At 44.5% G+C, this 21,158-nt stretch overlaps 1 protein-coding gene across 1 annotated transcript in view; it reads right to left on the bottom strand.

Annotated features, from left to right (window-relative positions):
• Positions 1-1,558: 1,558 nt before the first annotated feature.
• Positions 1,559-21,158, bottom strand: part of LOC105036144 (protein FRIGIDA) — a 21,156-nt gene continuing 1,556 nt past the window's right edge. The window contains 2 exon segments of the mRNA XM_010911890.4: positions 1,559-2,489; positions 3,494-3,654. Coding sequence (XP_010910192.2) covers positions 1,683-2,489; positions 3,494-3,654 — 968 coding nt within the window. The 3' untranslated portion in view covers positions 1,559-1,682.

Here is a 21,158-nt window from a genome sequence, read left to right as displayed (position 1 = left end):
CTGCAGACTCCACGTGGCACGCCCCAGTGATAGCCACGGGTTCATTCCACTACTCTCCGCAGCAAACTCCGCCTGACCCCGGGCAGCCCACTGCCAGACGGTTACAGATACCGCCATCAATCCGTTATCTTCCCCGTCTATAAAAAGGGGGACCCAATACGTTATTCGATAAGCTCATTTCTTATATCAAAACTCTGCTAAATTCTCCGTTCGAGCGCTCCATTCTTGTTGAGGCAGAGAACTGACTTGAGCGTCGGAGGATCTTGCCGGAGCAACCCCACCTCCGGTTTAGACTTCCCTTGCAGGTCCCGACAGCGACCGCGACTTCCCCGACTCCAGCTTCTCCGGCGCAAGCGGATTTTTGCACCAACAATATTTTTCATAAAAATAAATTTACTAGTCCTATAAATTACTAATCCTATAAAAATATATTAATTATTATTATAGAATTAATATTTTTATTTATACTTATACTATATTATTTTTAACACTACTTTTTGTTTTGATTAGGAAAATAAAGCAAATAAAAGTAATATATTAAATATTTTTATTACATAAATATAAAACGTAATAATATATTTCTACTGTAATTTAAAATTATCATTGAATAATAATACGATAATAATATGATAAATAATATATTATAATATAATATTATTATATATATTATATATTTTGATATAATATTTAATGATCACCCCATACCCAATGTCCTCTTGAGAGTAAGATTGACATGATGAAATCTAAAATCATAGTGTCATCCTAACCCTACACCCTGCTCAATGTATATAGCATGGACATATCTAAAGATTACTGTGAAACCTTTTTGTTAATTATCTAATTTCAAATTCCAAATTTAAAAATGAGTACACTTAGAGAAGCAAAGTCATTGGGGTTGAAGAGATACACTAAGCTTACTGATTCAGAAGTCCAGCATCGTCGCTAAAACAAACCAGGCAGATCGCAGAAGAAGCCAAGCAGCGAACCGCATAAAATTGTAACTTTCCGACCGGTAACGTGCTCAAGTTTCCCGAGGCCACCGTGCAAACGATACCGTCTTATGCCCCGTCAACTGGTTCGGCAACCTCGAGCACCGAAAAAAACCATATACCACAATCCTCATCAACGAGCCATGATCAAATACTATGGCTGAAGAAAAATGAAAATTCCATTTCCTCATTACCATATGGTGCTTTGATAACATCAATATAAGGAAGACCAGAGAAGGATGCAGCAGATGCATGATTATGATAGGAGTAATTTCATGCGCAGGAGACGAAGTTTACCACGGTTATACAAAAGGAGCAAAGCAGCATGCAATATAATATAGAAAGAAAGTGTGTGTGTGTGTGTATATATATATATATATAACTTCGATTATTTTCACAGGGAACAAAAAGTAAGTGCCGATCCTTGACCGCTCTAGTTGGGACATCTTGACAGGGTATAGCTAGTTGCTCATAATCTCTCTCAGATGACTAAGAGACCAAAATTTACATATAACTGAAGAACAGCCTAAATATTCAGCAAACCATGTCTAAGAAAATGACAACCGACCTGGGGATTTAACAGGAGTCAATTGATATTGCAACTGATCTTTTGATATGATGAGCATCCAGCTAGAAGATTCAACTAATTGTTTAAGCATTACAAGAAAATAAATAGCAAAAATAAGCACTTTCTCAGCTCAGGTAAGACGAGTAATAGCCAGGGTTGGTGGTACTGGGCATAGTGTTGCTTTTGCTGGGGTTGTAGTCTGACTCGCGCTTCAAAACAATATCTGCAAAGCGATACAGATTAGAGCCTGAGCTCCTCGTTTCAGTGCCAAGGGATGAAGCCTGTGGTTGAAATAAACTTTGCGCTGCAGCTGCTGATGGATCCATCCAGCCTGCTGAAGGTGCAAAACCTGAATAGCCCTGTGCATCGGATCTTTCATCAGGTGCTCCATCCTGATGCCGCCCATAGGAACCTCCAGTGATGTTTGCGTATGACCCCACATTGTTTCCTAGGGTTAATCCAGCACCATCTGCTGCAGAAGAAGGTTCAAGACTACTGCCAACTCCTGAACCATGCACACCTCCTGTCAGTATTTCCATGCCACTTCTATAATGCGACCCCATGAATCCACCATCATACATGCTTTGCCGGATAAGGCCATTGTATAAACCGCTAGTATCAGATAGTGTGGGACTCCTCTGCACCTGAGTTTGCATAGGTAGACGAGGGGGAACCCCAGGAGATGCTTCTGCTGGAGAAGGCCAAGGACGTTTAGCTTGTGTTTCTGGTTGGTTCAAGGATCCAACCTCCTCAGCCTTTCGCTTGAAGATTTTATTTTTCAAGTGCTGCTTACCTTTTGCAATATCTTTTTCTAAAGTAGCAATTTTCTGATATAAATTAAAACTAGCAATCTCAGAGGGATCGAGCTTGTTATTCTCCACACATTTAACTACTGATTTCAGCACTGCTAACTGCTTTTTATTGGCTACTTCCTGCATAAAACCGTTACATATAATGTCACCAGAAAGCTCCCATACATATCATTAAAGTGAGATATAAACATTACATTACCAGATCTGATCTGGCATTCCGTGGTGATACCTCAGCTTCAGTGACCGAGGGTTCCAAAGGAATTCATAGAACATCAAAATTTCATTTTGCAGAAAGGAACCAAACAACATCCTAGATGGTGTTGTGATATGCAGAGAAATGTTTACAGACCCATATACATCTACAATTCGATCTACAGCCATGAAAATTTCCTAAACCTTACAGTTATTTTTATCCTCGAGGCAGGAACTTGGGCTTTGTGTGCTTGCCAGAAAATAAAGAATGGAAGAATAATTCAACTGAACAATGTAAATTTGGCAAATTTCTATTCTTTGATTGAAATTAAAAGATAAAAGACTGTCCCCCAGCAATACATACATTTTTTTTTCCATCCAAAAAACATAAGAACATAGGGTTCCCCCCAGTATAACCTTCTCTCTTACTTCTCTCGAGACTAAACAGAGCCCTAAGAGTAAGATACATAAATAAAATTGACTCTAAGCTTTGTATGTATTCTTGTTTTTTACATAATTAGACAGTATTTATTAAACGTTCTGGTTCTTTGTCACTCTTTACATTAAATTTTACATGCATCATACATTTTACAAATAGGGGGTTCTTAAGTTACCCCAAAGATATTGAAGTCATCACAAGCTATTCTTTACAAAGATATTGAAGTTCATCACAAATTATTCTTTTCTCATCATATATGATAATGCAAAAGGAAAGTGAAAAATCAAGGAAAAAAATCACAGCAAAAAATTAGTATTAAGAATGGAAGAACTTACTACCACTGACAAACTCAATAAGAAATACAACAAATGACACACAAATCCTTTGTTTGGCACATAGTGTTTATAAAAATCTAATGTTGCAAAGTGGTAGAATTTTGCAAATTTAAGTGAAAATTTATTTTATCCCGTAAAAATAAAAAGATAGATCATACCAGTGATTGTCCTCTTTGTTCTTCTTTTGCAGTCTGCACTGATTTCTGTAAAACAGAAGACAGCAAAGGGATAGGGGGAAATTTCTCCTCCAGCCCAAAAGCACAAGCCAGGTGAACTGCTTCGACATGCATGTCCTTGCTTAGCAATTCTTCAATGATATCTACAGCATGAAAAGCATAACAAAGGGCATTATATACGATAAAGAAACATATTCATGCAATTAACATCTCATATTACAAAATAAAAAATAAAACTAAAATGATCACATTAGATTTGCAAAGGCATCTTTAAGCATACAAAAACAATTCAATCTTTTAAGAAACCAATTATTGATGCTCATAAAAGGAGTTTCAGATTCTGATGGGCAGCCTTTACAGAACTTAAGGACAATCAGGAGCGTGGGTCGATGAGCTCTATGGAACCAATGGAAGGAGCTCCCAGAAATCAGAAATTGGTGTTCGCTGAACTTAGTTACAAACTTACATTATACAAGGTAAGAAAGGTCCCAGATTCATTAAAAGCTCATGAGGTAAATTCGATAAGTTAAAGAATTTTTAACTCCCTGCATCTATTAAAGCATACAAATGCCTGGACAGGCGAGGCAAGATCACGATACCTAAATGAAATGTAGGTTCCACCTTCATATATTGCAAAACATCAAAAGCAACAAAAAATGTACTTTGATGCAGGAAAAGCAAGATGTTCATAGAAATCATTTTGCAAGTGATCAAATTAACAGAACACCAGCATATACCTTTAAATGCCTACATTTAATGTGCTCATGAAAGAGATAATTGGTGATTCTTTGGCTATGGAAAATTGAAGAAATTTATTAAGTTCAACTGAAAATCAGCAGCAATCTCCAGCAAGATGATTAGGTAATCCAATCATCTCTTTCATAAAAGACAGTACTATAGCAGGAAATGTATTTCAATAATGTTCTGCTTCTTACCTATCTCACAGATAAAAATTCATGTTACTAACTCACTGTGTCACTTTCTGACATATATAGTGAAATCAGATAAATATTAAACAATATTTATTGGCTGTCCTGAGGAAGATACATATCCTTCAAATAAATATTACTCATCCCACTTATTAATTTCAACCCCTGTGCATTATAAATGCCTATTGCCTACCATCAGCACTACCACTAAGATTTAAATAAGTATAAAAATTTAGCTGCACTTACTTTTTAGCTGGAAAGTATGTTTATTTTTCAAATATTGCATTTTCCTATAATTACAACATTGACCTACTGATGGGTTTCTGTATATGTTTTTTTACCTATATTCTTTTTTTCATGATTTTTTTTCACCTACATTCAAGAAGAGGAAAATAGTGTTTCACAGGAGCAGGGCTTGGCACAATAGTAACATTGCTCCACTGTGACTTGCATGTCACAAATTCAAAACACCAAAGCAGCCTCTCCACAGATGGAGCTAAGGCTACGCATATCTGACCCTCCCCAAATCTTGTAGTGGGTAGCCTTGTACATCAGAACACCCTTTCGTATGGGATCTTTATATAAGTGATCATCTATTGAGGAAGCCAACAATGCACTATGCCAACCTCTATTTATGGTTAGTTAAGTGGTCATCTCCACATAAAATACGAGCTAATAAATATTCTTTTTGAAAACAACAATTTTTTTGAATAATAAATCAAAGTCTTTTGCATATTAGCATATTTCAACTCTCTAAGCATGCACTCAAAATCTCAAAGATAGCAAGATTTCATGCTTATGGTTGTCAAGAGCACATTCAGTACAAGTACTTTGCATGAATTAGTCATCCTTCTCACCATTGACATCATCTCATTATCCATTCCAGGAAACTATTCTCTGCATTATGGAACACTTCTCCTCACATCTCAGCTTTGTGCTGCTTAATGCCTTTCATGTGTCATCTTTAACCTACTACACAATTTATTTTCTTCTGACCATTAATTAGTATATGCTAAAGAATAATTGGTCTACTGCCAAAAAAAAAGAAAAGGAAAAAAGAATAATTGGATCTAAATTGCAACTTTAGGATAAATCAAGGCTTAACGACCATAAAAGTTTAGCTTCACTTATTTTTTAGCTAGAGATTAATTTTAGTGCTGTTGGTGCAAAAATCCGCTTGCGCCGAAGAAGCTGGAGTCGAGGGAGTCGCGGTCGCCGCCGGGACCTGCAAAGGAAGTCTAAACCGGAGGTGGGGTTGCTCCGGCAAGACCCTCCGACGCTCAAGTCAGTTCTCTGCCTCAACAAGAATGGAGTGCTCGAACGGAGAATTTAGCAGAGTTTTTAGATAAAAACGAGAGCTTATAGAATAACGTATCTGGGGTTTCCCTTTTATAGACGGAGGGGGCAACAGATTGATAGCGACGCCTGTAACCGTCTGGTAGTGGGCCGCCCAGAGTCAGGAGGAATTTATTGCGGAGGGTAGTGGAGTGGGATCGTGGCTATCGCCGTGGCTCGCCACGTGGAATCAGTTACGGAGACTGGAGCGGCGTCTGCTGTCGTGACTCGTCAGGGAGTGGGGGGTTCGCACAGAATCCGCCGCAGGGAGTGGAGCAGGGTCATGGCCGTTAATGCGGCCTGTCAGGGAGTAATGGGGCTACGCAGGGTCCGCCGCAGAGAGTGGAGCAGTGGTGTCCATTACTGTGGCTTGTCAGGGGATCCAAACTTGTTGACCGAAGTTCGATTGGAGTCGGTAGCGAGGCCCGACACCCGTAGGAGTTTGGACGAGGTCTTCTTTGCTGCAGAGACTGTGGACGAAGTCCGGCTCCCGTAGGAGTCCGGGCGGAGTCTTCCTTGCTGCAGAAGCTGTGGACGGAGCCCGGCTCCCGTAGGAGTCCGGGCGGAGTCTTCCTTGCTGTAGAACTCGCGGACGGAGCCCGGCTCCGTAGGAGTCCGGGTGAAGTCTTCCTTGCTGCCGAAATCGCGGACGGAGCCCGGCTCCCGTAGGAGTCCGGGCGAAGTCTTCCTTGCTGTAGAACTCGCGGACGGAGCCCGGCTCCCGTAGGAGTCCGGGCGAAGTCTTCCTCGCTGCCGAAATCGCGGACGGAGCCCGGCTCCCGTAGGAGTCCGGGCGAAGTCTTCCTTGCTGTAGAACTCGCGAACGGAGCCCGGCTCCCGTAGGAGTCCGGGCGAAGTCTTCCTCGCTGTAGAACTCGCGGACGGAGCCCGGCTCCCGTAGGAGTCCGGGCGAAGTCTTCCTTGCTGTAGAACTCGCGGACGGAGCCCAGCTCCCGTAGGAGTCCGGGCGGAGTCTTCCTTGCTGTAGAACTCGCGGACGGAGCCCGGCTCCCGTAGGAGTCCGGGCGGAGTCTTCCTTGCTGTAGAACTCGTGGACGGAGCCCGACTCCCGTAGGAGTCCGAGCAGAGTGACGGGGGTTCACCAACAGCTGTTGAAAAACAGAATAGACTCGCGAGGGTCGACCCCACCAAGAACTTCGGCCGAGGGTATTTTATGCCCAACACCAGTCCCCCCACTTCCGAGTTTGAATTTCGAATGAAGGAAGTACAGAGAAGTTGTCGCAGCCGAGGTTCTCCCCCTGACGTCCAGACGCGACCGTCTTCGGATATGTCGGCATTTAATGCGCGCATGCCAGAGCCCTTTTTTCGATTATGACGACCCGAAGAGTCTTTTCGGAACTCCCACCGAGATGTGATCCCAAGCGTCGCGCCATGGAAATTTGCGAACAGTCAATCCTCGATAGCCGCGAGTGGGACACGCGGGACACGTGGCAAGCACCGGTTAGACTAAAGATGTCCGCCATCATAATTGCGCTAAGATCCGCTGCCTATTTAAACCCCCTACCCTTCCCTCGGGGCATTACTCCGCCAAAAGAACGGCACCTTTCTTCCGTCTGAGAGCCTAGCTACTCAGCCACTCCCTTGGTGTCCCTGCCAACTCCGAGTGTCCTCTGCGCCGGTCTCTGCCGTCTTCAGCCCCTCGATTCCTAAGGGGTTTCCCCGCCATGTCCTCCACCCCGGAGGCCATCCTCAAGGGGATGTCGAGGGCTTGGAGGAAGGCAAGGAGGAGAACGGCGGTCCGTGAGTTCTCCGATCATCGAGCAGCCGCTGAAGGTCCCCGTCGTTTCAAAGGAGGCTCGAGGAAGAATTCCTTCAACAACAGAGGTTTAATAACGGGGACCGCCGGTAAAGGTGTTCTACCCGAGAATTTCGGAGTAGCAAGGCGGGGTGAAACTGGTCAGGAGGGCAGAGCTGTCGTCACGAGTTGTGGCGGGATCCTTGATGCCGTCGGGGCCGAGGGACCAGAAGCGGTCGGCGTCGACGGTGGGGCAGTAAAGCTCGTTGCGGGGGCAGTGGAAGTAGCGCATGCCGACCTTGCCGAAGCATTTTGGACGGCGGCTGTCGCGGAGCATTCGGTGATGGCGCATATCCCTGGCGCCACCGCTGCCTCCAGGGTGACTCCGGTTCTTCTTGAAACAGGTCTTCGTCGCCGCTACCGTTGCCCTTACTGCCCCCTGGAATCTATCCCATCCTTTTCCCCCTGGGGTTGGGACTTCGGAGATGGAGCGGAACGAGGCGGGGCGAGAGCCGATAGGCCTGCTACACGCACTAGAAAACGCAGCTAGGAAGGACAGAAACGGGGAGAGAAGTTTGCAGCTTGAAGCGGCCTCCGGTGTGTCCTTTCCAAGCCGTGTTCTCAAGCCTTGTAATAATGTATTCTTTTCTGGCCCTCCAGGTCTTGTAACGTACATCTTGTTAGTTGAAAAATGAGAAGGAGACTTTGTTACCTCGTCCGCACCTCGCATCGAATTATTGTCTGTCGAACTTCCTTCTTCTTCTTTCTCCTCTTTTTTTTTTTTTTTTTTTTTTTTGACGTCGTCCTAAGGTCACCGGTGGTCCTTTTATCCGTGTTGAATTGTCATTTGCCGAGCTCTTTTCGACTTTTACGTCGTTCGAAGGTACCCGGTTGCCATCATATCCACCCATTTTTTCTGTCGGTGGCCGCAGGCTCGCCTGGGGCCATTCGGGTTTGGTGTCCCCCTCAGGGCTTGAGCTCGGAGGTCCGAGCTTCTGTCACCCTGAGGAAGTTGTCCTATTTTGCGTCGAAAGCTTCCTTGAAAGCTGGGACTCCTGATGGGAGCCCCAATCCTTGCTGTGATAGGATTCTCTGCACCTTGGACGCTGTTTGTTTTCCAATCGGCTGATGTGGTCCATCATCTTCCTTTTTCTTTTTGCTTGGAATTTTTCTCCGCTTCAGCAAGGCTACGGGAGTTCGGCTCCCGTAGGCGAAGTTCGGCTCCCGTGGGAGTCTGGACGAAGATCACCAGCAGTTGAAGTTGGTGACGAAGCCCGGCTCCCGTAGGAGTCCGGACGGAATCTCCCTGTGATTGGAGTCGCGGACGGAGCCCGGCTCCCGTAGGAGCCCGGCGGAGTCTTCCTGCAATTAAAGTCAGGTGCGAAGTCCGGCTCCCGTAGGAGTCCGGAAGGAGTTTATCAGCAGTCGAAGTTGGCGACGGAGCCCGGCTCCCGTAGGAGTCCGGGCGGAGTCCTTGCGGTAGGAGTTGCGGACGGAGCTCGGCTCCCGTAGGAGTCCGGGCCTTCGACTTCGCTCAATCTAGGGCGAGGTTCTCCTCTTGTCCTTAGCAGGGCTATGGGGGCGCGCGTGGGCGTTGCAGGGCCTCTCCCCCCACCCGGTCTAAATGGAATCGGGCCTTCGACTTTGCTCAAGTTAGGGCGAGGTTTTCCTCCTGTCCCTAACAGGGCTGTGGGGGCACGCGTGGGCGTTGCAGGGCCTCTCCCCCCATCCGGTCTAAATGGAACCGGGCCTTCGACTTTGCTCAAGTTAGGGCGAGGTTTTCCTCCTGTCCCTAACAGGGCTGTGGGGGCGCATACGGGCGTTGTAGAGGCCTCTCCCCCCATCCGGTCTAAATAGAACCGGGCCTTCGACTTTGCTCAAGTTAGGGCGAGGTTTTCCTCCTGTCCTAACAGGGCTGTGGGGGCGCATACGGACGTTGTAGGGCCTCTCCCCCCATCCGGTCTAAATGGAACCGGGCCTTCGACGTTGTCGGGATGAGGTTTCCCTTTCGTTCCTGATACAGTTTGTTTGAATTGTCCAAAGACATACAGGTATGCAACTTTCAATTAAAATGAAGTTATTGGTAGTACATCCGTAAGTTTTCCGAGCTCCACGGTCGCGGGAGGTCGGCTCCTCCGAGTTCCTTAAGATAATAAGTTCCGGGCCGGACTACTTCTTTGACTTCATACGGTCCTTCCAGTTTGAGGCGAGTTTCCCCCGGTCCTGAGGTTGCGAGACAGCGGCTCGTCGAAGCACTAGATCTCCCGCTCTAAAGGCTTTGTTCTTGACCTGGACGTTGTAATATCGAGCGACTTTCTGTCTGTAGGCTGCCATTCGAACCTGGGCTATCTCCCGTCTTTCTTCCAGCAGGTCGAGGTTGGCTCTAAGACTTTGTGAATTTTGATGTTCGTCGAACGCCACGACTCGTGCCGACGGGAGTTTAAGCTCGATTGGGATGACGGCTTCCGCACCGAAGGCTAAAGCAAAAGGGGTCTCCCCCGTAGGTAGCCTCTGAGTAGTTCGATACGCCCACAACACATGATAAAATTCGTCCGTCCAAGTTTCCTTCGCTTTTTCAAGCCTTGTTTTAATCCCCTGCAAAAGGGTTCTATTGGTCACCTCAGCTTCGCCGTTCGCCTGGGGATGGGCTACTGATGTGAAGTTGTGGGAGATGTTTAGATCTTCACAGAATTCGGTGAATTTTGCTCCCGCAAATTGCCGTCCATTATCAGTGATTAGGGTTCTAGGCAGACCGAACCTACACACGATCGACTTCCAACGAAATCTTGCACTTTTGCTTCTGTGATTTTCGCTAGTGATTCGGCTTCAACCCATTTGGTGAAGTAGTCGATCGCTACAAGGAGGAACTTCCTTTGCCCAGACGCCATGGGGAAGGGGCCAAGTATGTCCATCCCCCATTGTGCAAAAGGCCATGGGGCACTCAAGGGTGTGAGCTCGGTGGCGGGCTGTCTCTGGACGTTGGCGTATCTCTAGCATCGATCACACTTTTTGACATATTCAATCGAATCATGATGCATCGTTGGCCAGTAATATCCTTGGCGGAGCAACTTGTGGGATAAAGATCTAACCCCCAAATGGTTTCCGCAAATTCCTTCATGTACTTCCCACAAGGCGTAGTCAGCTTCCGAGGACCGGAGACATTTCAAGAGGGGCAAGGAGTATGATCTCTTGTACAATTTGTCCTCATAAAGGATGTACCGGGAGGCTTGATTTCGGAGCTTCCGAGCTTTCTTCGCATCCTGGGGGAGAACTCCATCTCTGAGATAGATTATCAGTGGGTCGACCCAGCTGGGCTCGTGGTCAATCTCCATCACGGGCCGCGATTCTTCTGTACTCGGGTGTTTTAGAACTTCAAAGATGACGCCTTTGGGCAATTCGGTCGGAGCCGACGTCGCCAGCTTGGAGAGAAGGTCAGCCCTGGTATTTTCCAACCTTGGGATCTGTCTAATGTTGAAGCTGCTAAAGGCGAGAGTGAGCTCCTTTACCTTCTCAAGGTATTTGGCCATACTGTCCTCCCGCGCTTCGTAACTCCCGCTGACCTGCCCCACCACCAGCTGAGAGTCACTGTGCACCCGGAGCTGACTTATTCCCAGTTCTCTGACGATCCTTAGTCCTGCGATCAGAGCTTCGTATTCCGCTCCATTGTTTGTTGCGGAAAACTCGAAACGCAGAGTGTATTCCGCGATGACTCCCTCCGGACTGACCAAGATCAGGCCCGCACCAGCGTCCGACATGTTGGAAGATCCGTCCACATAGAGGGCCCAACAGCGATCAGAGGGATCGGCCTCCTCTTCGGAGGAGTTTGGTTGAGACTTCAGGTCGTCAACTTTGCTTTGTTCAGGTTCAGCCTCCTCTGGGATGGTACACTCTACTATGAAATCTGCCAGTATTTGAGCCTTCACTGCTGGCCTGGGTCGATAGTTGATGTCGAATTCCGTGAGCTCGATCGCCCATTTCGCCATCCTCCCAGAGGTGTCCGTCCGGTGCAAAACCGCCTTGATTGGTTGGTTGGTGAGTAGCGTCACGGTGTGCCCTTGAAAGTAGGATCGGAGCCTCCGGGCTGCAATCAACAAGGCGTAGTCAATTTTTCTAGTTTGGTGTACCTGGTCTCGACGTCTCTCAACGCGCGGCTAACATAGTAGATCGGCCGCTGGACTTTCGTCTCTTCTTTGACAAGGACGGCCGCGAGGGCCATGGGAGAGACCGCCAGGTATAAAAATAGCTCCTCCCCAGACTCAGGCTTTGCCAACAGCGGGGGTGATCCAAGGTAGCTCCTTAATTCTTCGAACGCCTGTTGGCACTCAGAGGTCCAACAGAAGTTCTTCGGCTGCTTGAGGGTTTGAAAAAAGGGCAAGCACCGTTCGACCGACCTTGCGACGAAATGATTAAGGGCCGCTATCCTCCCCGTGAGACGCTGAACCTCTTTTATCGACTTTGGGAGGACCATCTTCTAGATGGCGCGAATTTTCTCTGGATTGGCCTCGATCCCGCGCCCTGATACCATGAAGCCCAAGAACTTTCCTGAGTTTACGCTGAAAGCGCATTTAGTTGGGTTCAGCTTCATTCTATATTTTCGGAGAGCGTCGAAGGTCTCCTCGAGGTCGGCGACATGATCTCTGGAAGATTTGTTTTTTACGAGCATGTCGTCCACGTAGACCTCCATGTTACGGCCGATCTGCTCTTTGAAGATTTTGTTCACCAACCACTGGTAGGTTGCGCCCGCATTCTTGAGGCCGAAAGGCATGACCCTGTAACAGTAAAGGCCACGATTAGTGATGAAAGCTGTCTTTTCTTCATCTTCCGACGCCATTCTAATTTGATTATAGCCGGAGAACGCGTCCATGAAGGTGAGGAGCTCGTGGCCCGAGATCGCGTCCACCAATTGATCGATTCTGGGAAGGGGATAGCTGTCCTTCGGACAGGCCTTATTCAGCTTTTTGAAGTCTATGCACATCCTCCACTTGCCGTTTGCCTTTTTGACCAGGACAACGTTGGAAATCCAATCAGGATAATTGACTTCCTTAATGAATCCGGCCTTAAGGAGCTTATCCACTTCCTCGGCTATCGCCTTCTGCCTCTCCGGAGCATGACTTCGGATTTTCTCTTTCGTCGGTCGATGCTTTGGATCAACGGCCAGATGGTGCTCCATGACTTCCGTGTCGATCCCCGGCATGTCTGCTGGAACCCAAGCAAAAACGTCCGCATTCTTTTGTAGAAAATCAATGAGACGCGTCCGCACCTCCTCCCCTAGGTTGGAGCCGATCATTGCTACATGCTCCGCGTTCCCGTCGTTCAAAGGGATTGGTACCAGATCTTCGATTGGGGCACCCCTCTCTTCGGTGAGGTCATCACGAGCGTCCAGTCCATTGACGGGGCAGGAGTCAGATTGATCGCCTCTTTGCAAGGCTATATTGTAGCAGTGTCTGGCCAGGGCTTGGTCTCCTCGGACCTCTCCGGTCCCCTGGTCGGTGGGGAACTTCAACTTCAAATGGTAGGTCGATGTGACGGCTCGGAGAGCATTGAGGCCAGGTCGGTCGAGGATTGCATTGTAGGCGGATGGCGCCTTCACCACCAAGAAATTCACCAGAGCCCTAGATTGCCTTGGATATTGACCTGCGGCCACAGTCAAAGTTATTATTCCTTCCGTCGGAACGACGTCGCCGGTAAACCCTACCAAGGGGAGCTAATCGGCCTCAGATGACCGTCAAGAGTGGACATTCTTGAAAAGGCGTCGTAGAACAAGATGTCGGCCGAACTTTCATTGTCGACAAGAATGCGACGGACGTCATAATTTGCTATATTCAAGGAAACTACGACCGCATCGTTATGAGGGAATTGGACTCCCTGAGTGTCTTCTTCGGTAAAGGTTATGGGCTCTTCAGTCTTTTGTCGCTTGGGGGATACAGCCGGTATGTTGGTTGTTTCCTGCCGGGATCCTCCCAAGATGGTATTGGCGGAATCCGTCGAAGGCCGATCGTCCGACCGCTCCATGCTGGCGACCATAGCCGGAGAATGCGGGGCCCGAGAAACCAAAGGCGAGACCGGGATCTGGGATATGGCTGCGGAGGCCGTGGGTAACTGCGCAGATGCTTCGCGAGAAGGCATCAGGCGAGGATCCCGTGGGGGAAAGGAGTAGGTGCCGGAGAAGATGATCGGAGGCGGCTCCGTTGAGCGCTCCTTTAAGAACAAGGGTACTGCGGAGGTTCAGGACCCTTCCTCTAGCGCCAATCCTGTTGGTGCAAAAATCTGCTTGCGCCGGAGAAACTGGAGTCGAGGGAGTCGCGGTCGCCGCCGGGACCTGCAAAGGAAGTCTAAACCGAAGGTGGGGTTGCTCCGGCAAAACCCTCCGATGCTCAAGTCAGTTCTCTGCCTCAACAAGAATGGAGTGCTCGAACGGAGAATTTAGCAAAATTTTTAGATAAAAACGAGAGCTTATAGAATAACGTATCTGGGGTTTCCCTTTTATAGACGGAGGGGGCAACAGATTGATAGCGACGCCTGTAACCGTCTGGTAGTGGGCCGCCCAGAGTCAGGAGGAATTTATTGCGGAGGGTAGTGGAGTGGGATCGTGGCTATCGTCGTGGCTCGCCACGTGGAATCAGTTACGGAGACTAGTGCGGCGTCTGCTGTCGTGACTCGTCAGGGAGTGGGGGATTCGCACAGAATCCGCCGCAGGGAGTGGAGCAGGGTCATGGCCGTTAATGCGGCCTGTCAGGGAGTAATAAGGCTACGCAGGGTCCGCCGCAGAGAGTGGAGCAGTGGTGTCCGTTACTGTGGCTTGTCAGGGGATCCAGACTTGTTGACCGAAGTTCGGTTGGAGTCGGTAGCGAGGCCCGGCACCCGTAGGAGTTTGGACGAGGTCTTCTTTGCTGCAGAGACTATGGACGGAGCCCAGCTCCCGTAGGAGTCCGGGCGGAGTCTTCCTTGCTGCAGAAGCTTTGGACGGAGCCCGGCTCCCGTAGGAGTCCGGGCGGAGTCTTCCTTGCTGTAGAACTCGCGGACGGAGCCCGGCTCCCGTAGGAGTCCGGACGAAGTCTTCCTTGCTGCCGAAATCGCGAACGGAGCCCGACTCCCGTAGGAGTCCGGGCGAAGTCTTCCTTGCTGTAGAACTCGCGGACGGAGCCCGACTCCCGTAGGATTCCGGACGAAGTCTTCCTCGCTGCCGAAATCGCGGACGGAGCCCGGCTCCCGTAGGAGTCCGGGCGAAGTCTTCCTTGCTGTAGAACTCGCGGACGGAGCCCGGCTCCCGTAGGAGTCCGGGCGAAGTCTTCCTCGCTGCCGAAATCGCGGACGGAGCCCGGCTCCCGTAGGAGTCCGGGCGAAGTCTTCCTTGCTGTAGAACTCGTGGACGGAGCCCGGCTCCCGTAGGAGTCCGGGCGGAGTCTTCCTTGCTGTAGAACTCGCGGACGGAGCCCGACTCCCGTAGGAGTCCGGACGAAGTCTTCCTTGCTGTAGAACTCGTGGACGGAGCCCGGCTCCCGTAAGAGTCCAGGCGGAGTGATGGGGTTCACCAACAGTTGTTGAAAAACAGAAGAGACTCGCGAGGGTCGACCCCGCCAAGAACTTCGGTCGAGGGTATTTTATGCCCAACAAGTGCATTATACATTGACAGTATTATAAAAAAATTGGTGTATGTAGCTGCTTACGTGGATTTAGTCACTTGAACACAAAGCGTACCCTAAATGCAGCGCCATTACAATATGCAGCTGAATTGCATAGGGCTGGATAGGTCATCTAATTAGAACTATGCAACCACACACGCAAACTGCTTTTACACAAGACTATGCAGCAGGGGGCAGGATGTAGTTGGTGGTTGAGTGTGGGTTATGACCAGACTGGATGTAAATATTGTTGATTTAGTTACTGGAAGCAGGTCAGGGGGGTGGGTATGGGGAAGCGGGTCTCTTAAAAAAATTAATAAGAAAACATTTAGGAAGCAGGCACAAGAATGAGTTACCAAGGAGATTTGAGAGCAAGCATGCCACCCTAAATGGAAATTCCTGCTAGTAAGATTGTTCATAAAGCTAATTTGCTAATAATATTATAATTTTTGCCACTAGAGATGGGTAACATGTAGTCTGTAGTTATTGTTACTTGTTATTAGTATTGCAATTGTTATGATTTTTCTGTAGCTTATTTATTTTTAAAATGACTAGAAAATATCAACCACATATATGGTCTCTTGACCACTCATATAGCATGGCCACCTTATAACTAGATAATGCACTTGCCTATATTTATGACATTGAACTATCAATAAATTTCCATCCAAGTAATTGTCGTTAACATTCGAAAAAAAAAAGGTATTTGTGGGATCTCTATAGAAGTTGTTCTCGGTTTAGGGTTCAGAAAATGGCATTTGTGGGATCTCTATTTATAGTGAGTTAGATTGCCATCTCCACATAGTGTAGGATAACAATTTTTTATGAAATATTTTCCAAGTTAATATTCTAGATTTTTCCAAGTCTTAGCATATTTTAACCCTATTACAACCATGATTTGCAATATCCATTTCAGTACTTGTACTAATATGATATTGGTACACCGTCAATACAGGTTGGTTCATGGTACCAACACTTAGTATGTCCCCATACCAAGAATCAGTTCACTAACAGTACGACATAATACAGCCTTAGCAGAACAGCCTAGTACATCGAACCATGAATTTCCAACTGTTCATGAAAATTTAGCATGATTTCATGCTTAAAGCCATCTTGTAAGCAATATTGGGTACAAGAGATTGGCATAAATCAATCATTCTTCTCAACACTAGTGTCATCTCATCAACTTTTCCAACAGTCTACTATCTCAGAAATATCTAATGTTACTCCTCAATCTCAGCCATTTCTTGCTTAATACCTTCCAAATCTGCTTAATACCTTTCCTATGTCACATTCTTTGACATTGCACTAACAATTCTATGAGTAACCATAATCTTCTGCCTAAGGTAACATCCCACTTCTTGACCACTTTCTAACTAAAAGTATTTCCAAAATATATACTTTCTTGCATCTGCACCCACATCTGCTCCGGCACCAGCTCTTAACTATGGGAACTTAGGTACCCATTGGTACATACCATACCAAGACCCTCGGTACTTGGAGGATCAATTCAGTACAAGGAGGCTTGGTTCGAACCAAATTGTTCGAACCGCTCGAATCAAGGATGGATCAAGCAATTTTAAGGCAGATAGATGTTAGTTTACAGAGAATCAACACTAAACCACTCCATGATCTAAGTGATACAACTAGCGCCGCTTTGGAAGTGGGTTAAAGGGTGAGTCTCTCTTGCTTGCAACTATTTGAAGGTGAAAATGAGAGGAAGAAGAGACAAGCTACACAAGGATTTTCACATTAGATCAACCAATCTACAACCATTTTTTTGAGCTAGAAATTCACTCTAGCTAGGTAATTTTCTTCCCTATAGATATTTTAAATTTTATCAAAACCACCGACTAACTCGTAACTTCCCAGTGAAATTAGGGAAAAACTCCATTAATTTGAGATTCATCCCTATTTGATCATTGGATTCACACCTTTGGATATAAATCTAAGATCAAAGTTAAAAAATTTCAAGAGTTTGGATTGACCACCAAAACCAATAGCAAATTTTGTGTAAATGCAAGGCAACCCAAGCAATGGATGTCCATTCAAGATGATTTTCAAATAATTTGTCAAGAAAGGGTTTATCTATGAGCCAAACGAAAAGCTTTTTTTCAAGCTTATGGCACTTTTCAAAAAATAATCTTCCTAATTTTTTTTTCAAAAAATTAAAATATCAATTTTCAGAAAAGGTAACATGGTTGCACCAGTAGTGAACCCATGCTACCAAAATGTGATCTACAATTGGTTAGTTTCAGGTGCATGCAGGTTCCACTTAAGTCGAGACCCAAAATTATCTCAAATTTTAAATCAAAATGACCAAGAGCACCAGTCAGGTTATTTTTTCTTTATATGTTTTGTACATGGAGCTCAGTAGTCAAAAATGTATCCTTCATATGGCAATGCACATCCTTTGGAACCTTCCTAGAATCTCGAACCCACATCCACATGCTAAGCACTTTCCAAGCAAAAGCATTTATTAAAAATTATGCTTCCCTACACCGCTCTCATCCTCACAACTCACATGGAGCTTATCCAAAAGATCTGAATTAATATAATTTCCATTTTTAATTTTTGAAGTTATTGAATTAATTAATTATAAAAGTTAGAAAACTTAAGAAGACATATGGTTATAGACAATTAAACAATATTTTCTAAGATAGTGAGTGCATTTTAATAAAAATTTATTCTATATTTTGTGTAAATGCAAAGCAACCCAAGCAATCGATGCCCATTCAGGATGATTTTCAAATAATTTGTCAAGAGAGAGTTTATCTACGATCCAAATGAAAAAGCTTTTTTTCAAGCTTATTGCTCTTTTCAAAAAATAACCTTCCTAATTTTTTTCAAAAATAAAAATATCAATTTTCAGAAATGGTAACATGGTTGTACCAGTAGTGAACCTATGCTACCAAAATTTGATCTACAATTGGTAAGTTTAGGTGCATGCAGATTTCACCTGAGTCAAGGCCCAAAATTATCTCAAATTTTAAATCAAAATGATCAAGAGCACCATTCAGGTTATTTTTTCTTTATATGTTTTGTACATGGAGCTCGAAGTCAAAAGAGGTATCTTTCATATGGCAATGCACATGCTTTGGAACCTTCCTAGAATCACGAACCCACATCCACATCCTAAGCACTTTCCAAATAAAAGCATTTATTAAAAATACTGCTTCCCTACACTCGATCTCATCCTCGCAATGCACATGGAGCTTATCCAAAAGATCTGAATTAATATAATTTCCATTTTTTTATTTTTGAAGTTATTGAATTAATTAATTATAAAAGTTAGAAAACTTAAGAAGACATATAGTGTTAGATAATTAAACAATTTTTTCTAAGATAGGGACTGCATTTTAATAAAAATTTATTCTATATTTTGCATAAATGCAAGAGAAACCCAAGCAATCGATGTTCCTTCAGGATGATTTTCAAATAATTTGTTAAGAAAGAGTTTATCTATGATCCAAACGAAAAAGCTTTTTTTCAAGCTTATTGCTCTTTTCAAAAATTAATCTTCCTAATTTTTTCCAAAACAATAAAAATATCAATTTTCAGAAAAGATAACATGGTTGCACCAGTAGTGAACCCGTGCTACCAAAATTTGATCTACAATTGGTTAGTTTCACGTGCATGCAGATTCCACTCAAGTCGAGGCCCAAAATTATCTCAAATTTTAAATCAAAATGACCAACAGCACCAGTCAAGTTATTTTTTCTTTATATGTTTTGTACATGGAACTCAGTAGTCAAAAATGGTATCTTTCATATGGCAATGCACATGCTTTGGAACCTTCCTTGAATCTCGAACCCACATCCACATCCTAAGCACTTTCCAAATAAAAGCATTTATTAAAAATTATGCTTCCCTACACCCACTCTCATCCTCACAACTCACATGGATCTTATCCAAAAGATCTGAATTAATATAATTTCCATTTTTTTATTTTTGAAGTTATTGAATTAATTAATTATAAAAGTTAGAAAACTTAAGAAGACATATAGTGTTAGATAATTAAACAATATTTTCTAAGATAGGGAGTGCATTTTAATAAAAATTTATTCTATATTAGTTATCTATTTTTGATTATTTAAAACATATAAGGCTAAAAATGTTATTAAATCATTAAAAAAGCATAAATTGTTGCACCAACAGAAATAAGGTGAATGCCTTAAGGAAGTGCATGCAATGAACTTGCACTATAGGCCATGCTATAAAAAGTTCAAAAAATAAAATTGGATAAAAAACTTGATAGATTAATTTATATTGCTGTTGGTTTCTACTTTTGATTCCAAAAATCTGAGAAGAAAATTGAACTTGATTGCACATATATTTATAATCAAACCATTTTGTTTTCCAAGTTGCTTGCAAAAACATTTAGATCTTTCCACAGCAAAGATTAATTGCTTGCAAAAAGTGAGATATAAAGGAATGGCATAAGTTCTGTGCAAATGCTATCTCCAACATCAAATACGAAAACAATAACAACATAATACAAGTTCTAGGCTAGTGCCCTGTATGTGATCATCAATGGTAGCAGTGATCATTTGAATGACTTTAGATTTAGGTGCTACTATTGTTGCATTTCACTTCCATTTTGATTGTTAATTTCAAAATATCTTTTAAATGTATTTTAGGTTGCGAGTTATATGATATCATGTGATATTTATTTATGTTACTTCATCACACATAAAAAAGTTTGACTAAGGCACTTGACATGTGTAAATATAAGACTTTGTAGGCCAGAAAAATGGTAGCACTAAGCGTATGAGGTGTATCTCTGCATATTCATTGGTACCTTTCATCGGGCCAATCATGTGCCAGACCCATCCTCAGTTGATATGGCATCGATTTTCACTATTTTGAACTAACAGTCTGTGAGGTCTATGTTGGTCCTTTTTCTAAGTTATCATTGCAAATCCAGGATTAGGGAACCACATCGTCTGGTGTGTAACTCTCAATTCATATCGAACTAAGCTCCTCTCATTACAAGGTGGGTCACTAGGAGGATAGAAGCCACACCTGAGCCACTCAAACCAACCTGGATTAAGCTGTTCAAATGCAAATCAAAGTCAGCTTGCTCCAAACCAGCCCTGAACCACTCTCGAATCGAGTGATACGCCTTCATAGCATTCCGGATGCCTTGCTTTGCCTTGTTTGTTACCCGTTTTTCCACCACTTAAAGGTGGAAACAAGAGAAAGAAGAAAGAAGGTAATTGCCACTCCAAATGCCATATGGAGCCTTTTATCAATGTTAGTTACTTGGTTAATCAAGGCTTTTTGTTAGTCCAGGAGGTCTATGTTAAAGTCCTTATTAAAATTATGGGGTAATTGTTTATTTTATGAAGCCCTTATTAAAAAAGTTATATTAAGTAGTGGTCCCACCACTAATTTGCATGAGACAAGGGGTAGGAGGCAATTTCTTATAGCCATTTGAAGTTAAATCTCTAGTTGGTCGGTCCCTATTGTTTCCTCCACCTTTGCCCTTTGACTTTGAGCCTTACAGGCTTCCTTCTCTGTATCTTTATTCCTTCTTTTCAAGAAAAACAAGAAAATGGTCTTTTAATTACTAGGCTTCCAGGGCATAAAGTTAAGCAGCGTTTTAGCATTTTGAAAAATGTTTCGCTGCTCTAATTGAAATTATTCACCAAATACAAATGCCAGACTTATCTTTTCTGTCTTTGAAGATTGCGCATTTATTTTCAGCTGTGTAATTGTGCCTATTAACTGCTGGTACAGACTGGACTGCAGTTACCAAAGAAACATGGAAATGTATCATTATTTTCTCTTGATTCTTAGAAATGAAATAAGTTTCATATATCTACGTGTAGATTAATTGCTTTAGACCGACTCCACCCCCAGTATTCCTCTCATTCCCACTTTTCCTTAGTGAAAGAAAAAGAGTGTTGCAGATTCACTCTGACAATCAAGGACTCAATAGAAGTAGCTAGGGTTAGTATCTTCACCATGTACAACTAGAAATCTGAAATTTGTTTTACATG

Source organism: Elaeis guineensis, unplaced genomic scaffold (assembly GCF_000442705.2).
Source record: "Elaeis guineensis isolate ETL-2024a unplaced genomic scaffold, EG11 Super_Scaffold_1000045, whole genome shotgun sequence".
NCBI lineage: Eukaryota > Viridiplantae > Streptophyta > Magnoliopsida > Arecales > Arecaceae > Elaeis > Elaeis guineensis.
The sequence above is the reverse complement of the archived record's forward strand: the minus strand, read 5'-3'. Positions and strand labels throughout refer to the sequence as shown.